A 20417-nucleotide genomic window follows, 5' to 3' on the forward strand; every position below is an offset into this window, starting at 1 on the left:
CCCACTAATTTAGAGACAAAAACCAGTTTCTTATTCAAGGATCTTCCATCTTCTCTTCCCTTTCTCTCTTTCACTTAAGCTAAAACTTTCTCAAAAATCACCCTAAAAACTCTATTGGGGCTGCTCTTAAGAGATATAAAACAAAATATCATTTTTATGGGGTCGTTTGCTTCATGAAATATTAGATTGCTGAAAATGTTAGATTACTGAGAATGTTAGATTCATATATTTGGCTAATATTGAGGTATGTAATATAAACCTCTTTGATTTAGGGGTTATCTTTTATATATATATATATATATATATATATATATATATATATATATATATATATATATATATATATATATATACACACTCTCTCTCTTTTACTTTAATACCCTTAACATATTTTCATATATTTTAATAAACTTAAAAATTAAAATAAATAAATAAGATAACGGTATATCATATAATTACATGATTTAAAAGTAATTAATTAAAATCTTAAACTTAAGAAATAAAATTATTTTATAAACTAATATTACGTAATAATAAAATATACAATTACAAAATAACTATATATATATATATATATATATATATATATATATATATATATATATATATATATATATATATATATATATATATAATATTTATTTTATAATAATTAAAATTAAAATGACAACAATTGTAAATATCCAATGTAATTTTAGATAACCTAAGAAGGATAAGAGAATCACATTCTTCTCAAAATTCTATGTAGATGGTAGGTTGCACGCCTTCCTTTGGGAATGTTATATTCCCTTAGGAAAGTAAGATAATATGAAGCAGAGATAAGAATGTAAGCTTTGGAATGTCACATTTCCTTGATTATGTTGTATAACTTGAACCAAACACCCCTAAGATAACTAAGGTTATATTTGTTGGTGAATATAATATTCTCATGTTTGGTTCATGTTATGTAATTTTCTCAGGGAATGTCACATAACCTTCACATAAAGGTTTTACCTATTGGAAGGGAATGTGAGATATTCTTCATTTTTTTTATAGGTATTTTCACATTCCTTTATCTTATTACTAATTATGAATTTTTAGCATTGTAATCAATTTTTCTTATTACCATTGCCTTATTTATATACCTCAGTTTAAAAGCAAACACAAGAGTCTAACATTTCCAACAATTTAACATTTTTTATAGGATAATGTAACATTCTGTGAACCAACCGTCCTCTTAAGGTTTTAACACTTGTAAGCAACATCATTTGGGACAGCATTTTCCTTAATGTTTGATATCATTAACATCGTCGATTGTTTGTGTTATTCTAAAATGTGAATACTACTGGATTGTATAATCATAAAATACATTATCTTACTCTAAAAATTTCATTATTCTAACACATAAAGTATATTATAAATTATCCTAACTCATAGAATACATTATTCTAATACGTAAAGTATATTATTCTAACTCATAAAATACATTATCTTACCCTATAAATTTCATTATTCTAACACATATAAAGTACATTATCCTAACTCATAAAATATATTATTTTATCTCAGAATGTTCTTGATTCTAACACACACATGAAATAATAATTTTTTTAATATCAAAACAACGTCGTTTTAGAACTTGGTCTACATATCTGTGTAGACCGTTCCATGAAGATTGGGGTGGATTTCGGGCCCACAAAGGACATATCTGGAAGAGATTATTGGGCCAAATGGCAATCCGATGTGACCCGACCTGCCTCTGCTTCTAAACCAGATAAGATTAACCGTAATGCAAATCACGTGGGCCGGGCCCACCACATGCTAAGCCCACCATTCTCATTTTCGGCACTTTACTAGATTACTAGCGACATCAATAGAGAAAGCCTGTCCCTAAATTATCGGGGTATTCTTGGAAATCACACACTGCATTGGATATTTTCCTTATATGGGATTAATATACTTTTTTTTTTTTTTATTGATGTGATGAATGCTGATTGTTACAGAAAAAAAGAAGTCACAATTTCTTTTTTTTTTATTTTTTAATATTCATGAATGGAATGATATGACACGAGTGTCTTTCAACTCATCGAGAATATATATGATTAAATAAAAAAAATAAAAATTTTCACAATCACTGTTATTCTTTAGTTGTTCATAACTGATTGATTTAAATTAAAATTATAAAAATTAAATTTATAATCTTGTAGTTATTAAGTTAACAATCTAACCGACCTGATTAGAGTTGCCATGAAATATAAAAATCTCCCATTTCAAATAATTTCGGAAAATACAAATTTACAGCTATTACGATGTATCCACATGCTGCTGTCCTAATAAGGTTAAGAATATATGTCCTATCTACACTGTATGGGGCATTTCAATCCCCTCATAATACATTTGTACATTATGTATTTCCATCTTAATTTATAAAAAATTTACACCCAAAACATTAACTATTTTTACCCACTAAATTTTAGAGTTGAGTAACTTTTGAAATAAATTTGCAATAATAAGTTAAATATGTACTTATGAACAAATACTACATTGTAACAGAGTCTGTAGCACTATATATATATATATATATATATATATATATAGTTTCATTTATATCAGAATAATTACAAAACAGGACAACTTCCGGTTAACTTGTTCAAATAATTAATTTAATAATGTGCATTCGGATAGTAACGGTGAACTTTGACTAAAAATCTATTGGTGGTAATAATTAAAAAGATGTTTATGCCTTTTTGAAACCAATTCCGTGTTTCTTGGCCTAACTTTGTCCATCTAGTACAAGATTATAAAAGTTGTTCGATCTTGCACCTATTAGACTAAACTTTAAGTACTACTATATTTGGATTCTTTTTTCCTTAACGACAATTCTGAGTATGTTCAAAATCCCATTAATGTGTTGCATCAATGTATATTACAACAACATTACATATAAAAGCTAGCTAGGTTACCTATCCTTTACCAAACATAATAAACAACATTAGGTTTCCCGGCAATGAGAATTTTTTTCTAATTTTAAGACAATCAAGATTATATGAAAGAGAGATAAAATGAGATCGAGCAAAAAAAACATGATTTTTTTTAATTTTTTTTTTTATAGAGCTAGTGTGCATTGCTCGCACCACTGCTACCCAATAGGGGTCATGGTAGCTACCAACAGGTGACTACCCTAACTTTTTTTCTCTCACTTGACAGATTAATTTGACAAAACTAAAATTAAGTTCAGCCATTGTGGTTCTTATATTCATATGCATGTGGACATGATGGGTTTGAAAGGCTATCATAATTAAGCATGAGAAGCCTAACTAAGAATGTCACCATGACATTACATCTTGCCATGTGAACTTGTGGTTGTACAAGCATGGGAACCCAAACCCTTTTGCACAGTACAATCACTCCATGCATCTTCTTACTTTTCCATTTTTCATTATTATGATGAGAGTATATACCCTCATAATTTTCATATATTTAATTTTATTTTTTGTTTTTCCTAATAATTGAGGTTCCCAAATTTATAGGCCTTGTAGCTTAGCTTCTCTCTCAGAATTTTGTTTCAAATTCTTCATTTGAAAGCTAAGGCTCAGAGCAAGCCCACGTCACCATCTTCTCTGATATTCGGCTGGTATATATACTCTCATGGAATTTTCAATCATTTATTGTGATTTTAATTATTATCTTCCTCCCTTCCTTCATACTTTTTAGTACATTTAATTTAATTTGTATCTAATCAATCAACTAAGATATGGTACATATATACTGCTCTTTTCATCCTCTGAACTAACATATTCTGTCATTTATTATTGCATCTTTTTCTTAATTTGCTCCAAGTGTTATTAGATTATTAAATTATTAAAGTAATTTAAACTAACATGATGTATCTTGGACACGTGTTGCTGCGGGCACTCTAACTTATAATATAATTAAATAGTGATTTAGTGAGAGACATTATTGTAAGGCTAAGCTCATGCATTATATTAGAGATTAGATGTACGTTTTATTTATTTGTTTCTTTGAGTGACGAAGAAAACATACAGTCACTAAAAGATGTAGTGCAGGAGGTAAATCAGTTTAGGTTACTTATAATTGATCTATTTAAACTACGGAAGTAATAAGTCTTTCTTGTTGGGAGTCAGATTTATAACCTTGTAGCTATCAAGTCAATAGTCTGACCAATTTAACTAGGGTTATCCTCTACATTTTATTAAGTTGTTATGATGAATAGATGAGGATTTATATGGTATCATTCCATACTAGTATTTTTTTGTACTAGATTCAGTAATATATGTTATAATAATTTAGCTTGTATCAGATATGCCAACTTTAGTTGTACAATATATATCTGACGTAACAAAACGTATTATACTTAATACAAAAGACACTGATATCAATATTTTATACTAACCAGGAGATCTGACTAAAATTAGATTTATGTCCGCTATTATCATGACAACAAAAAGAGGTGTTATGTATAATAATGTACCTTAAATAGCGGCTACAAGACATGTATTTTTGGTATGTATGTTTTAGCAAACCCTAGTTAACTATACTATGTATATATATAGTACTTATTATTGTGAAAGCCATGATCGGTATAAATTGACATAAATATCCTCGGAAATGTGAGGCCTTCAAAAGTTTTGACCTATAGTAGCACACATGATTCTTGACTGTGGTTGCTTGAGATGTCCCTTTTGCCCCTTAGCTATGGCGTTATTGACTTCCCAAGTCCCTCCGTCATGGCCCCTTCTTTTGCTTGACTTGTTATTGTCACACGCAGAGAGCAGTAACAAAATCTCATTTTCCGCACCAAGTCTTAACCTTTTCATGCATGTCTTATCATTTTCTAGTGTGACACGTCTAGCTGCCATCAACCTTATATTATAAAAAATAAGTATTTTTTAAATAAATCTGGCCTTGTGATCCTAGCTAGCCAGCAAAGAATTATAAGGGGATGAATCAACCCAACCAACTTGTCTAGGGTTGACTGGGTTGCCCAATAAAAATAGTGTTAAAGCATACATGGTTATATTTGATACAAATCGACACGACGATGATCATCACTTTAATTAGAAATTTTTTAGCTATGAACCGTGTATAAAGAAGGAAAAAAAATTTAATGAATTAGGTCTTGTCAATTGGCAAAAATCAGCAATAATGCTCTTAACTATTTGTCTAGTACCTTACAAATAAAAATTTATTTTAGAATTTTAATTCATCATATGATATGACATTGACCCGCACTTGCTCTTAAAATTCAATGAAAGAGCAGTGCTATATGTCCGCTTCATATTGGACCGTAATGTAACTATTACTTGTCAAATACACCTCAACCAACGTTCAATATATAAAATATATAAAATATATATGTTCTCGTTATCCATTCAAATTTTTAATTGAGATAAAATATATGATTTAATTTTAGATTTTATAGATGGAAAGTCTTTAATTGTACTTTGGAAGTATATATATAAGATGGGTGAATATTTAATTTATTGCATGAATGTGTGGTTTATGTAGATTTGGTTGGAAGCAGAAATAATGGAGTCGCCAGGCCAGGGACAACAAGGCAAAAAATCAGCGATTCTGCCGCCACTGCCGAGAGATTCCCGCGGCTCGCTCGAAGTCTTCAACCCCTCAACCTTCTCTTCACGCGCCGCCAGCCCGGTTTTCCAGTCGTGGAAGAGCTGGGAAGATGATCCGCCGCCGCCGCCGCCACCGCCGAGAGTCGGTAGTCCTGAATTACTGGAACACCCCAAAGTCTTCTCCGGCGGCACTTCTGGTAGAGCTAATAATGGTGCGGAAATCACGTCGTGGATGGCCCTCAAGGACCCGAGTCCGCCGGCGCCGGCGCCGGCACAACTCTCGGCGTCCCCGGTGAAGGACGAGGTCGGAACCGCCGCTCAAAGGGCGGCGGAGTGGGGACTGGTGTTGAAGACAGACGACGAGACTGGTAAACTTCAGGGGGTTAAGGTTAGAACCTCCGGCGAAGAGGGGTCTAAACGGGATTCCGGAACCTCCGTCCGAAGCTCCGGTGAAACGTACGAGGATGGAACCGGTAACCTCACCTCGTAATTTTCAATCTTTTACTCCGAATATAATCCTCGTAGGATGTAATAACTATATATATCCATTAAAATGCAGGAAAAGAAAAAGGAATCCCAAGAATCTCAGAGGATTTGAGGGATGCGTTATCCACATTTCAACAAACATTCGTGGTGTCGGATGCAACCAAACCCGATTACCCGATTATGTACGCCAGTGCCGGCTTTTTCAAGATGACCGGTTACTCCTCCAAGGAAGTCATCGGCAGGAATAGGTAAGAATTACCTTTTTTAACTGTCATAACGGTAATTCAAAAATTATTTTTTAAATTTTTTTTGGCTGGTTTGGTTGGGTGGGACCAGTCGGTTCTTGCAAGGTGCGGACACAGATCCAGAGGACGTGGCCAGGATCCGGGAAGCTTTACATTCGGGTTCAAGTTATTGTGGAAGGCTACTCAATTACAAGAAAGACGGCACACCTTTTTGGAACCTTCTCACTATTACACCCATCAAGGATGAAACCGGAAAAATTCTTAAATTTATTGGGTAAGTATACTTTCGCTTTACTTATCAATAAGTATTTGGTTTAATTATATATTTCACAAATTTCACCAAAATTAACATACAGTTTTTTGGTAATTAAAAAAAAAATATATATATATATATATATATATATATATATATATATATATATATATATATATATATATATATATATATATATATATCATGCAACATTTATTTTGAAAAGTAAATATATAGGCTTCATATGGTCCTAAATTCTAATTTTGTTGATCAAAATAAAAGAGCAATCAGCTGATTAATGGAAGTAGCTAGCAGTGCAACTTGTCTCTTATCTCTCTTCAATAATTTGGCCTTTTTTGGGGTATATTGGCCACGTACTCCAAAATCCTTTTCAATATACCTAATAAAATTCAATGCATGTGAGATTGAAAATTTTGGACCGATTATATAATTGTGAGAGTTTATAGATTAATTGAGATATATTTTGTAATTTACCCCATTAATCATCGTGAAAAATCCTTAATTTTATGGTTCAAACTTATGTTTAAGCCTTGAAGGAGATCAGACCCTTTTTGCTTCTATAATTAGGTTGTTTATGGAAATCATAACCCAAAAAGAATTTATAATGCTTAAACCGTACATTTTGAAGATTTTGATATTTTATTCACTAAATTTTGTAGGAATTTTCATTTTATTTCATTTATAACACGTGTTGTTATGATTTTTATTAGTCAATTGATTATTGATTATGAATTTATTAATTTAGATTAGATCATACCATTATTATAGAATCAGTAGCATTTAAAAAAAAAAAAATTAGATACCAAGTGGTTTGTGGTCTACTGATATCGGATTGTTCTTTTATGTGGGAAGTTTAGGTTTCGAGCACTAAATAATATTAAGGGAAAAAAATATCCACTTATTTATATTCCTTTTCATCTATTCCACATGACTGGTCTTTTTCACGTGAGAAACTTTAAAAATAAGATGACGAAGGCATATTTATCTCGTACGTTGCTTTCTTTAGGAATATAAAAGATTTAAGTATTCTTGATGTATTATGTGGTTCTATATTCTTTTAATCAATTAATGGAATATTAATATTTTAAAATTTATTTAATATACTTGAAAATTAAAGATGAAATTATTATACTAATTTGAGATAAAATCAATCAAGTAATTAATTGTTACTCCGGTATAAAATAATAAAAAGAATTTTTACTGAGGCAAAAACACACCATTAAGGGCGATGATTATTAGCTATAAACCAACATCCTATGTTTTATTTAAAATTTTTTAAAAAAATATACGACGTCGTATCATTTATTTATTACGTCAGTCAGAACGACGTCGAAAAAAAAAAATTCAACGTCGTATGTTTCAAATAACTTATGTTAAAAGTGTTATTTGTAGTAGTGATATGAATAAGGTGTAATAATTGATCTACCAAACTTGTTGTACTGTACACGATGATTCGATGAAGATCAATGCAGCATTTAGTGTATATAAAAGGAACAATGAAAAGTTGTGTGGAATCTAGGAGTAATTACTATACAAAGTTTGTACATGCCAATGGCCACAATAATTCTTTGATAAAATCACATGTGAGCCTCCCCTCCGGTCGGTCCACTTTCAATATGGGTAGGTGAAACACTAGTTTCATTGCCCCCCATAACATGTTATTCAACTTTTCAATGTCTCCATTGTATTCATTTTCATGCAATTAATTATTGTTCCCACAATAATATTTATACACTACCTACTAGTTTAGTAGTAAATTATATTACGAACACAATAATCTTGTGGTTTAATGTCACTTTTGATCTTTGAGTTGAATTTATCAAATTTGTCTGTCTATTTATTAAAGATTATGGTGTACTTATAGTTCTTTATCAATTTTTATGAACGAATTGTGACACATTCATAATAGTTTGGGGATTAAGAATAATACATTTTTAATGATGGGTGAATCAAATATAGTTGATTTTGAACTAAAAACGAATAATAGGAGTGAAAAAAAAAAAAAAAAGTAAATGTAGTGACAAGATGATTTTGGACATGTTTGGCAGAATGCAAGTGGAGGTTAGCAAGCACACAGAGGGCTTCAAGGAAAAAATGGTCCGTCCAAACGGACTTCCTGAATCATTGATCCGTTATGACGGTAGCTATCTACTCCAAAATTACTCTTTTAATTTCCACTTTTATTATTGTTATTATTTTTTATACACTCTAACCTACCAAGTAATATCTTTATTATTATTTTTTTTGTAAAAAGTGTCAAATAAATTACTGAACTAACTTACCGTTAGATGAAATTCGAACCTGAAACTTTTTTTAATATTTTAAAAAGGAAAAAAATGAAAATTCTTATGTAGTGAATTCACGTTATTATTTACAGCTCGGCAGAAGGAAGCTGCGGCGAGTTCAGTTGTGGATATAGTGGAGGCGGTGAAGAAACCCGGCGCCCGGGCAAGGGCGCTCAGCGAATCCACTTATCGTCCCCTCATCAGGAAGTCCGGCGGCGGCACTGATCAAGAACGTTCCGACGCCCTCGGAAACTCCAATTCCGACTACAAACCTCCCCCGCCGGCGCCGCCTAGACGCCACTCCCACGCCGGCACCAGAACCACGTTAATGGAGAAGATAAGTGAGGTTCCCGACAAGAAGCCAAAGAAAACTAGCCGCCTCTCCTTCATGGGGTACATATATAAATATATATATACATGCATGCATGCATGCATGTATGGATTACAGTAATTAAGCCGGTATCTTTTTCACGCTAGCTAGCTAACTTTATTATCGTTTTTGTTATTGTAGAATGTTAAAGAAACCTCGTCCTAGTAGTAATAGCGACGAATTTGAGGCAAGTGTTACAATGTTCGAGGATGACGACGACGACGATGAAGAGAGCGACGACGATGCACGACCGGACAGCGTTGACGACAGAGTGAGGAAGAAGGAAATGAGAAAGGGTCTTGATTTGGCCACCACGCTTGAACGTATAGAGAAGAACTTTGTCATCACTGATCCTAGGCTGCCGGATAATCCCATTGTAAGACCACTTTAGTTTCATTCTCAACAGAATTTTAGTTCTTAAACATTTTAATTTAGTGTTCGATATATATTGCATTTATGATCAGATATTTGCGTCGGATAGCTTCTTGGAGCTTACGGAGTACAGTCGTGAAGAAATTCTGGGAAGAAATTGCAGGTTTCTCCAAGGACCAGAAACCGATCCGGCGACGGTACGGAAAATCAGAGAGGCAATTGATACACAGACTGACGTCACCGTGCAGCTCATTAACTACACCAAGAGCGGTATTGTATACAAATTATCAGTTTTTTTGGTTTTTGTTTTTTGGTCATTGGAAACTCGCATCCATTATTGGAGAGTGTGTATTGAATAAATTAGAGGTTATTAGTCAATCAGACTGTATAATGAATATCTGTATCTCACCAATACAGGTTTATATAGTCTGATTGACTAACAATTTAGATCTAACAGTTAGTACTCGAGGGTGTACATCGGTAACTTGTGACCCTAGAGGGTAAGGACAGGTCTTATCTATAGCTGACCAACTTAAATTAAGAAGACTAATAAGCCAGATTAACTTGGGTTTTTTCCCCAATTATCAGCTTTTGAATGCTGAAAACATGTTCATATAATTAAGTAAGATGACATGGAATTCTTTACTTTCTTCTGAAATATAGGCAAGAAGTTCTGGAACTTGTTCCATCTGCAACCTATGCGTGATCAAAAGGTATCAACTTTAATTTTTCCTTAAAAACAGCAGGTCGGTCTAATGTAATTCTTTGATGCCAATTATGTATGTGTTTCGATCTTCCTGTGTTGGGTGTAGGGAGAGGTACAGTACTTCATTGGAGTGCAACTGGACGGCAGCCAACATGTAGAACCTCTTCACAACTGTATTCCAGAGGACAAGGCGAAGGAGAGTGCTCAGCTGGTTAGTTTAACTCTCAACTCTACCATGATGTTTTTTGGTTTAATATAATATAATATATTGTGGTTCATGGGATTCTGAAACATAAAGTTTGTGTCTTTCAATTTCTTGTCTGTTTAGGTAAAAGAAACAGCTGAAAATGTTGATGAAGCAGTCAGAGAGCTCCCAGATGCCAATCAGGTAATGCCCAGATCAGAGTCTTGAAAACACAATTTCTTTTGGTCTAAAACTATGAAGCTTACAAATTCTTTGACCCAACCAACCTGCAGAAACCAGAGGATTTGTGGGTTAATCATTCAAAGGTGGTTCACCCAAAGCCTCATAGGAAAGACAGCCCATCTTGGAAAGCCATTCAGAAGGTATATATAGTGTTCTTCAGTCCACACTATTCTGATCTCAATTATCAGCTTAGCATTTTAGTTCAGATGGAGCACCCGCTTCAATTTGGTATCAGAGTTAACCCAGACCTAAAAGATAAACTATAGTATCAGCTTAGACTTTTAATTGAAATGGAATACATGCTTCAATTTTCTATGGTATTTGGTTTATGGTGTGATTGCAGATTCTAGAGAGTGGAGAACCAATAGGTCTGAAGCATTTTAAGCCGGTAAAACCGTTGGGATCTGGTGATACAGGCAGTGTGCACTTAGTGGAACTGTGTGAAACTGGCCAGTTTTTTGCCATGAAAGCAATGGATAAGAGCATGATGCTCAACCGTAACAAGGTAGGTAAAGTGTTGTTGCATGATCTTAGTCCAATCTTAAATTCTTCCTCGACTTCAATCTTTCGTGTTTCGTTTGTTGCAGGTTCACAGGGCTTGTGCAGAAAGAGAAATCCTTGACATGTTAGACCATCCTTTTCTCCCTGCACTTTATGCTTCATTTCAGGTCAGCAAAATGAAGAAATCCATGTAACCATATTACCTTTTATTCTTCAATCTGTATTTTTCAGATTATTGACTCTGCAGTACTTTTTGCAGACCAAAACTCATATTTGTCTGATAAGTGATTATTGCCCTGGTGGTGAACTCTTCCTCCTCTTGGACAGACAACCCACAAAAGTGTTGAAGGAAGATGCTGTAAGGTAGAACAATACATATTCTGATTATAGCTTATAAGTCAGTCAACTGCTGAGATAAACGAGAACAATAATCGAAAAATAGCAAAAAGTAAAGAAGACAAGATTTATGTAGTTCAGCAATCTGCCTACTGACAGTACATTTCTTCCCTGCAGATTCTTTGCTGCAGAAGTAGTAGTGGCACTGGAGTACCTTCACTGTCAAGGTATAATTAACTTCAAAAGTTCAGTTTTATCCTGATGTGAAAAAAACCCAATAAGAATCCTCATGTTATCCAGAGATAAAATGAGCTTTCTTCTCCAACAGGTATCATTTACAGGGACTTGAAGCCTGAAAATGTTCTGCTTCAGAGTAGTGGACACATAACCTTGACAGATTTTGATTTGTCCTGTTTAACATCTTGCAAGCCACAGGTATTCATTCATACACTCACACTCCCTCATCTTTGTAACAAAAATTTGCAACTACGGGGCAACCCCAGCCAAGTTGGTTAGACTGTTTAATTTATTGGTAACCAAAAGGTTACAAATTCGACTCCCGGTGGGAGCAGCCTATTGGGCTCCCTGGTTTGAGCTGGACAACCTATACTGGTTTACCTGCTCTGGTCCTTTGCTGGCTAAGACCACAAGGCGCGATTTACTCAGTGCACATCCTCAGATAGTGGTTGTTGTACTCATGTTCCATCTTTCTTGAATTGTTCAAGCAGCTTCTGATTCCTGAGGCCACTGACAAGAAAAAGAATCAGAAAGGACAGCAAAATCCAATCTTCTTGGCTGAGCCGATGCGCGCATCGAATTCGTTTGTTGGAACTGAAGAATACATAGCTCCGGTTAGACTTCCACAACATGCCATTATTTCCAGAAATGACTTTAGAAATTGTTTTCTCACACTTCATTCAATTCCCAAACTTGCAGGAAATCATAACTGGTGCAGGCCATACTAGTGCAGTGGACTGGTGGGCTCTTGGTAATTATATTCTTTCAACTTTAATTTATTAGTCCTCTTATATATATATGTATCTCTTTCTGTTAATATGCATCAGTTCCATTTTCTTGGCAGGCATTCTTTTGTATGAAATGCTTTATGGATATACACCATTCAGGGGCAAGACCAGGCAAAAGACATTTGCCAACGTTCTCCACAAGGATCTGAAATTCCCAGGAAGTATACAGGTCCAACATGCACCAGATCATTAAACATATATAGAATCGCTACGATTATGTTTTTCATTTGGTAATAATGTGTTACTACGTTGTTTCTTTAATTTGTTCAGGTTAGTCTGCATGCAAAGCAGTTCATGTACAGATTGCTGCACAGAGATCCCAAAAACAGGTTGGGATCACGAGAAGGAGCAAATGAGATCAAGCACCATCCATTCTTCAAAGGTGTAAACTGGGCTTTAGTGAGATGCGTGGTAACCTCAACAATTCCTTAATTTACCTACCTTTTTGTCGTTGTTTTTTGAGTTACGAGGAACTCACAGTCACTACTTAAAGGTGTGCATTGGATAAACTCCGTCTTATAACCCTAGTCTGTAAAAGATCCTTTGGACAAGAAAGTAAACCAGCATAGGTTGTTCATAATTGAACGACGCAAACCAATAAGGCCTCAGGCTAGAAGTCCAATTTGTAATCTTGTGGTTAGCAAGCGAACAGTCTGACCAACTTGGTTGGAGTTCTCCTTTGGATTACCTACTTGGTTCTATTTTCAGTGCACCAATCAGAAAATCTATGCGTTGTTTCTGCAGAGCCCTCCAAAACTGGATGCTCCTCTTTTTGAAACAGCAGCTGAGAAAGAAGAAAAATTTGACCCTGGGATGGAGGATTTACAGATAAATATTTTCTAAAAGGCAAGCCCTTTACTCATTACACTAGTACATACAGCATAATGTGTGTATTTGAAAATGACAGTTCATACCTTCTGCACAGATAATGAAGCTATTCCCTGATCAATCATCATTCCCAGAAATGCAAAAAAGCAGGAGCTTTTTGAAAAACAAAAAACTGGGTTTTCCCTGCAGCTTGACTGTTCATAGTTTTCTTTGTCCAAGTTCTTGATAGTTGTAAAGGAAATCAAGATTCTTGATCTGATCTTCACTGTTTCTTTTTTTTTTTTTTTTTTTTTTTTGGGTTCCTTTTACCATGAACAGTTTGATGTTTTATGTGTATCATGTGTATTCAAGAAGGCTTTGGAAGGTAAAATAAAAAGTGGAATGAGACAAAAAGTTGAGGGCACAAGTGGTGGTATGATGGAATGGAATCAATATGGGTCCTTAATGTCCTACTTTAACAATATATATAATGATGAAAGTTGTTAAACAGTGCCAGTTATTCCCAGATTCTCAGGATGTCTTCATCCTCATTCCCTGCTACATTAATTGGCATATTTTATTTCTTAATTTAAAAGGATTAATCGATATAATTTACGTTGAACAAAATGTATTTTAGTACTTGGGGAAAAACATATCAGTCCACGATAAGAGTGGACCACTGGTCACACGTGAATTTAAGCTTTGAAGAGGGCCCAAATCAATATATATATATATATATATATATATATAATGCTAAATTACATGGTTTGAGGATGGTGAGTTGGCGTCAAACATGACAGATAATTTAAGCTCAAATGTCGGGGATAGAAAGATGCTTCTTCTGTCGTTGATGGAGACTGAAGACCCAACAATTTTTTTTTTCCTACAGTGTACAGAAACTAACCTATTTTGATTAATTTAAGAAAAATACGAGTTAATTTTCAAAAAAAAAAAAATATGAGTTATAATTTCAATCAAATCAATACATGTTTATTTTATGAGAATACATTTAATATTTTTTCATAGTGATGTTTTTCCATGTTACTATCACTTATAAATAAAAGTACACGTGAAGACCTAATCAATGTTAAATGAATGATAACTTATTGAATATGTAAGATTACGACTTCATTATAATTTTTCCTGTTTAAAAGGTTTCAGTAAAGTATTTATTTAAGTTAGAAAGCTTATTTGTAATACTTGTTCAATTTAAAGATTTATTTGAGTCTTTTTTAAAAATATTATTTTTTGGAATGAATTAGCTAGAACTTCCCCATTTAGGAGTTTTTGGTGAAATTTTTGATGAAATTTATATATGTGGAGGAGAGAAGATAGACAAAATTCTAATACTTAGAGTATTATAATTTTTGAGAAAAAAAAAAGAAATCTAGGCCACCTCGTATGCTTGCTGGACCCATTAGGGTGGTCGCCAACTAACGTATAGTATATATTGTTGTGCAAAGATTGTTTTCGGTTGTGTTTTCTGGTATGATATTAAGAGAAGGTTATTTGTTTTGTTTCTGTGACGTGTGTGTAGACACTGCCTTAAAAGCTATTGCCGGAGACCATGCAAGTCTTTAACCCGGGGCTTTCGACCAGCTAACACAGAATATCTCACGTATAATTTGCACTGAATATACGTAAAATGAATATCTAACACATTGGATCGGATCAAATGGAAAAATGGACCATACTAATATTTGTACTGTAAAATAACTATTTAAAATGTCATTTTATACTCTCTCTTTTTAACGTACAAATATGTGTCCTTACTGACAAATTTTAACATGTTTGATTTTATTTTTTGTTTTAACGTACAAATATGTGTCCTTACTCTCTTTTTAATATTTATTGTTTTAATCTATTAAAACTTGTGACATAAAAAGTGACAATATTGTAAGTGATAAATATAGGAACATTGTTCGTTTAGTTTGCTTTTCAACAATAAATAATGTGAATTAATTGATGATGGTTTAAAATCTGTTATTAGAATTTAATGTTGAAATTACAATATTTACGTGGTAGAAAGAATATTGGGTTGTTGAATTCCCCACCGAAAAGGGAAGAATGACGCATGATTTTCCAAATTAGGTTATTATCATTTTCCAGACCCTTCAATTTATTATACTCATTTAAGTAGCTCTCTGTCTCAATCCGATTAACTTGTCGGCAAAACAACCAAAAAAAAAACACAGTAAAATGTTTTCTTTTTTTAAAGAAAAGTTAAGCAAAGATTAAGAATAAAATAAAAAGAAAAAATGTAGTGCTCAGTGCTCACCACTAATTGCTCCCGCCATTTCCCCCTTTTTATCTTCGATGCCGGAGATTATGGCCCGCCATTACAGATTAATTAATTATCATTATAGATCGGAAGGCCAACCGGTCAAAACATCACATCACTTGAGTTCTTGAAATTTTGGTTACTTTTCTTGGATCACCGGCCAACCTCACCCACCCACTCCCCTCTCCGAGAAAGCTCAGAAGCTGCATTTACTCCTCCAATGGCGTCTGATAACAAGTTAAAGAACAATCAAGTAGTTTCTACTATGATCAAGCAAGGCTTCATTTCTGACCCTTTCTTTTCTTCTCCTCCTCCTACTTCCCATCATCTTCCTGCCGCTAAACTCGCCGCCACCGCCGTTTCTCCGCCGCCGGCGTACACCCCTGCTTCGCCTCCGCCGGCTCCGCCCACCCAGACCCTCTTCGATATGATGTCCAAGGAGCAGTCTCGCAACTTCCGGCAATCCCCCGAGGCCCGCCACCGAGTCCAGGAGCGAATCTCCCGGGTTTTGGCCCATGCACCTTTCCAAAGCCCCAGCCGCGCCGATGGTAATTTTATTGATGGTTCTGGGAGTGGTGGTGATGTTAAGCTGACGATTGCGGCGCGTGATGGGTGGCCCAAGGTTTCTATGGACGTTCATCGGAGGGTGCTGGCCGGCCGGAGCAGATTCTTCGCGGAGAAGCTCCGGCGGAGCGGGTCGCACTCGGTGGAGATCCTGGATTGCGATGACGTGGAGGTGTATGTGAAGACTGTGGTGCTTATGTATTGTGAGGACTTGAAGAAGAAATTGATTGGTGAGGGTGTTTCTAAGGTCCTAGGGCTCCTAAAGGTATCATCTTTCTCCTTCTTAATCTCTGTTTTAAATGCCCTTTACTGCATTTTCTACTAATTTTGATAACCTAGCCATTTTTATAATTCTGCAACTCTCCAAGTCTTGAGATTAGCAAGAACAAGAATCGAAAATAATGGCTGAAAGTAAAGAATGTTGAGCATATAGTCATTAATGTGCAATCAAACTATCAGCTTAAGTTTTTAGTTGAGATGGTGCACATGCTTCAATTAAGAAGGCAAGATTTACGTGGATGGACAATTTGTCCCAAAATCGATTTTTGTAATGATAATCTGGCAAGTTATGATGAATTGGGGGGAGTTTGATTTGATTGAATTATCTGCTAAGTTCCAGTTTTGCAGATTAAGTGGGGATATAAAGTTCTTGTTCATATTATTGTATTTATTGGGGGGAATGGTGTTTCTAAATTAGTGTTTTCCAGGTATCTTCAGCTATCATGTTCGATGCCGGAATAATGGCTTGTTTGGAGTATCTGGAGGCAGCTCCATGGTCTTCAGACGAAGAGGAGAAAGTAATAACTCTTCTGACTCAACTTCACCTTCCCGATTCAGCAACCGATTTGCTTCATAGAGTAGTGCCCGAGCCTTCAACGTCTTCGGGAACTGATGACGTCTTGCTGAGATTGCTAAGCAGCGTTTTACAGGCCAAGGATGACCGAGCCCGTAAAGAGATGAAAATTGTAATTTCTCGGTTGCTTAGAGAAGACGTCCCTGACAATACTATTTCGAGGGACATGCTCTATAATCTTTGTCACGGGTGTCTTAATTCGTTATTACTCTGTGCGTCCGAGGCAACGTGTGTGGATGAAAGCGGGAAGGATCGGGGAGTCGTGATGGGGGAGATAGCTCGCGAGGCGGATAACGTTCAGTGGATCGTTGATATCCTGATTGAGAGGAAGATGGGGGACGAATTTGTGGACTTATGGGCGGACCAAAAGGAGCTTGCGAGTCTTCATTCCAAAATTCCCACCATGTATAGACACGAAATTAGCAGGATCACGGCACAGCTCTGTGTGGCAATTGGTCGAGGGCATTTATTGGTGCCAAAAGACGCACGATTCTCTTTGTTATCGACGTGGCTGGAAGCACTCTATGAGGACTTCGGGTGGATGAGGAGAGCGTGTAGATCGATCGATAAGACGCTAGTCGAGGATGGATTGAGCCAAACGATTCTTACCCTTCCGTTGCCCCAACAACAAGCAATCATGCTTAATTGGTTCGACCGGTTTCTTAATAAGGGCGACGATTGCCCCAACATTCAGAAAGCATTTCAAGTCTGGTGGAGACGGGCTTTTATTAAGCAGTATGTGCCCGAGTCTCAGCTACAGATAGCTCTTTGTGATTACACAAATTGATGGTACGTTCTATCGTCTTTTCGAATTAGACAAATGTACATATAAGATGATATTCTTTTTCTGTTTATCCGTACCATTATTTGTTTTTTCCACTGAAATTATTCATAAATTGTAAGAGAATGAATATATAAGTACTTTTGTGTTGCCATTCAATCATGAAAAAGACAAATAAGTATCTTTATTACAGTACTATGAATTGAAGCATGTGCTCCATCTCAACTAAAATCCTAAGCTGATAGTTGGATTGCACATTAATGACTATATGCTCAACACTATGAATGTTGGAATGAAGATCAAATTGTATTATTGACGAGAAACTGTTGTGACTGTTTTTCATAAAGGAAATTATCCTTCTTGGAATCATCTGCAGACCAAATAAAGATCCCGTGAAGATTCCCCCGATTCTTTAACTTGCTGCAGGCCTGGAAAAACCCGTTTTCGGGTTTTAAACCGCCACTATCATCAGTGCCAAAACTCACGAGAATGGTTCCTCCTGCATAGTTAGAGGTCTGGGTTTCGAAATACTGTATGAACTGAGAAACGCTTGTGCCCTTGGCATAGGCGTAAAACTGGAAGTTGACATAATCGATTAGATGACCGTATCTCTTCCAGAGTGCTAAGTAATAAGGCTGCACACTGTCATCATCGTATGGCGCTATAGATGTGTATGAAACAACGTTGTTCTGTTTAAGGTAGAACAACAATCTGCCAATGCACTCCGCGAATGTTTCAGGGTCTGAGTTGAAGTGTTCGTAGTCGATATCGACTCCATCCAGGTTGTACTCTTTCACGAGCTTAGTGATTGAATATATTGCGTTTCTGACCCAAGAAGTTGTTGATTTAGGTTGGAAGAACACGAATTTACCCCCAACAGAATCCCCACCGAGGCTCATTCCAACCTTGACGTTTGGATGTTGGGATTTGATGGAAGAAATTCGGGATGGCGTGAGGTTTCCGGTGTCCCAGAACGGGCTGAAAACCCCGTTGGAGGGCTGTGGAGATGAAACATCATGTGTGTAATCAATGGCGAAGGAAAGGAGGAAGTGAAAGTCGAGTTTCGGGTGGATTGGCACATCGGAAAAGGTGACATTCTTGTCCTCTGCTCCGATGTATTCCCTGAAAAGATTGGATGAATTTACTGACAGTGATTGAAGAAGGAGGAGAGTGAAGAGGAATTTGAAGGAGTCCATGGTTTGCAGAAAGGTGCAAGGCAGGATGATGCATTTATGTTAACAATTTTTGGACAGATTATTTGTGGAACATAGTTTATATTCTTTGTGACTTTGGATACTGAAATATATAAATCCGGCCGCCGGCAACTCCAGGCTAAAGGCTGTGTTTGGGCGGCAGACTGTGATTGGTCGGCCGGCGAATACAAATATACTTACTACTTATAGCTGTTAGTTGATTGTGTTAATTAGAGGGTATAACTAGTTGATAACATTAGTTGATTGTAAAAAGGTGTTTTGGTAAATTAGCTGTTAGCTGATAGTTGTTTAGTATAATTTTATTTCTCAAAAAATTAATTGAAAAAGTTGTTTTGAGCAATTTTTTGAATTTTAGCATTTTAAAGTTACAAAAAGCTAATTAATCGAACATTTATATTGATTTTTTAACCAAATCAAAAAGCTAATAGTGGTCAAATAAGCTAAAATTGGTCTATATGCTAACTATTTTACCAAACAAGGTCATAGAATTATCAATAATATATAACATAGAATTTGTGAATACAATACAAGATTATCAAATCATAATCTGTTAATATTGTATGATTGTGATATTTGAAAGGAACTTATGAATACAAAATAAGGTAATCAATTATATTTATTTTAACATTGTGTGTTCATAATATACAAATTATAAATTTTTAAAAGGTAAATTATGTACATTAAAAAAGTAAATTGTGAATATTTAAACTCAAGTCCACAGAATAATTTGCCTACACTCTACCAATCGTTATATCCTACACCACGGCGCACATAGCACTGTGCGTCGCGCGCCTCCCAAAACGACGTCGTTTTGGGGTCGTTTTGGGAGGCGCGGTAGTAAGTTGCTGGGATTATGTGTATTTGTTCACACAGTTATGTGTATTTGTTCATACAGTTATGTGTATTGGTTCATACGGTTATGTACATTTTTATACAATTATGTACATTCTTTTTATACAATTATGTACATTCGAATCAGAAAATTTGTGTGTATTATATTAATAGTTGATGTGTATTATGTTAAAAGTTTATGTTTATTTTGTATTACGTTAGATTATGTGTATTATCTTTTAAAAAGAGTATGTATATTTTGTTATATAATTATGTACATTCATGTATACAATTATGTGTATTCTAGTATAACATTATGTACATTCTTGAACAGCGGGTTTTTTTTTTTAAAGAAAAAACTACTGCCATTCACTGGGGCGGAAAATTTCCAAAAAAAAAAAAAAAAATTAAAATGACGTCGTTTTGCATCTGGACGCATAGTGCAACGCGCGCCGTGGTGTAGGATATAAATTGCCACACTCTACC

The 20417-nt window shown here is 35.1% G+C and overlaps 3 protein-coding genes across 8 annotated transcripts; 2 read left to right on the forward strand and 1 right to left on the reverse strand.

The window, feature by feature from the left end:
* The first annotated feature begins 5465 nt into the window (after positions 1-5465).
* Positions 5466-13591, forward strand: LOC109192978 (phototropin-1). 2 transcript variants are annotated; one of them, XM_019343710.1, is made up of 22 exons: positions 5488-6046; positions 6133-6307; positions 6396-6578; positions 8627-8718; positions 8956-9256; positions 9375-9609; positions 9698-9875; positions 10269-10318; positions 10418-10522; positions 10640-10699; positions 10789-10878; positions 11082-11243; positions 11326-11406; positions 11499-11602; positions 11753-11802; positions 11904-12010; positions 12304-12426; positions 12512-12563; positions 12657-12769; positions 12871-13011; positions 13345-13446; positions 13526-13591. In XM_019343710.1, the coding sequence occupies exons 1-21, from the start codon at positions 5530-5532 to the stop codon at positions 13441-13443; spliced, it is 3018 nt and encodes a 1005-aa protein (XP_019199255.1). In that variant the 5' UTR covers positions 5488-5529; the 3' UTR covers positions 13444-13446; positions 13526-13591. The 2 variants fall into 2 exon arrangements, with proteins under 2 accessions (XP_019199256.1, XP_019199255.1); XM_019343711.1 differs by lacking the exons at positions 12304-12426; positions 12512-12563; positions 12657-12769; ... (1 more) ...; positions 13345-13446; positions 13526-13591 and having other exon boundaries at positions 5466-6046; positions 11753-11834; positions 11866-11920.
* A 2066-nt stretch (positions 13592-15657) lies between these two features.
* On the forward strand, positions 15658-19269 carry LOC109192979 (BTB/POZ domain-containing protein At5g60050). 5 transcript variants are annotated; one of them, XM_019343713.1, is made up of 4 exons: positions 15658-16517; positions 16960-17894; positions 18263-18668; positions 18737-19269. In XM_019343713.1, exons 1-2 carry the CDS (start codon positions 15909-15911, stop codon positions 17890-17892), a joined length of 1542 nt encoding a protein of 513 aa, XP_019199258.1. In that variant the 5' UTR covers positions 15658-15908; the 3' UTR covers positions 17893-17894; positions 18263-18668; positions 18737-19269. The 5 variants fall into 5 exon arrangements, with proteins under 5 accessions (XP_019199258.1, XP_019199259.1, XP_019199261.1 ...); XM_019343714.1 differs by lacking the exon at positions 18263-18668; XM_019343716.1 differs by lacking the exon at positions 18737-19269 and having other exon boundaries at positions 18313-18398.
* Positions 18039-19082, reverse strand: LOC109192871 (chitinase 2-like). Its single transcript, XM_019343581.1, has 2 exons — positions 18173-19082; positions 18039-18089 (listed from the first exon to the last, which is right to left on the reverse strand). The coding sequence occupies exon 1, from the start codon at positions 19080-19082 to the stop codon at positions 18186-18188; it is 897 nt and encodes a 298-aa protein (XP_019199126.1). The 3' UTR covers positions 18039-18089; positions 18173-18185.
* Positions 19270-20417: the final 1148 nt, after the last annotated feature.

The sequence above is a fragment of the Ipomoea nil genome, unplaced genomic scaffold, assembly GCF_001879475.1.
Source record: "Ipomoea nil cultivar Tokyo-kokei standard unplaced genomic scaffold, Asagao_1.1 scaffold1834, whole genome shotgun sequence".
In the NCBI taxonomy this organism is placed as follows: Eukaryota; Viridiplantae; Streptophyta; class Magnoliopsida; order Solanales; family Convolvulaceae; genus Ipomoea; species Ipomoea nil.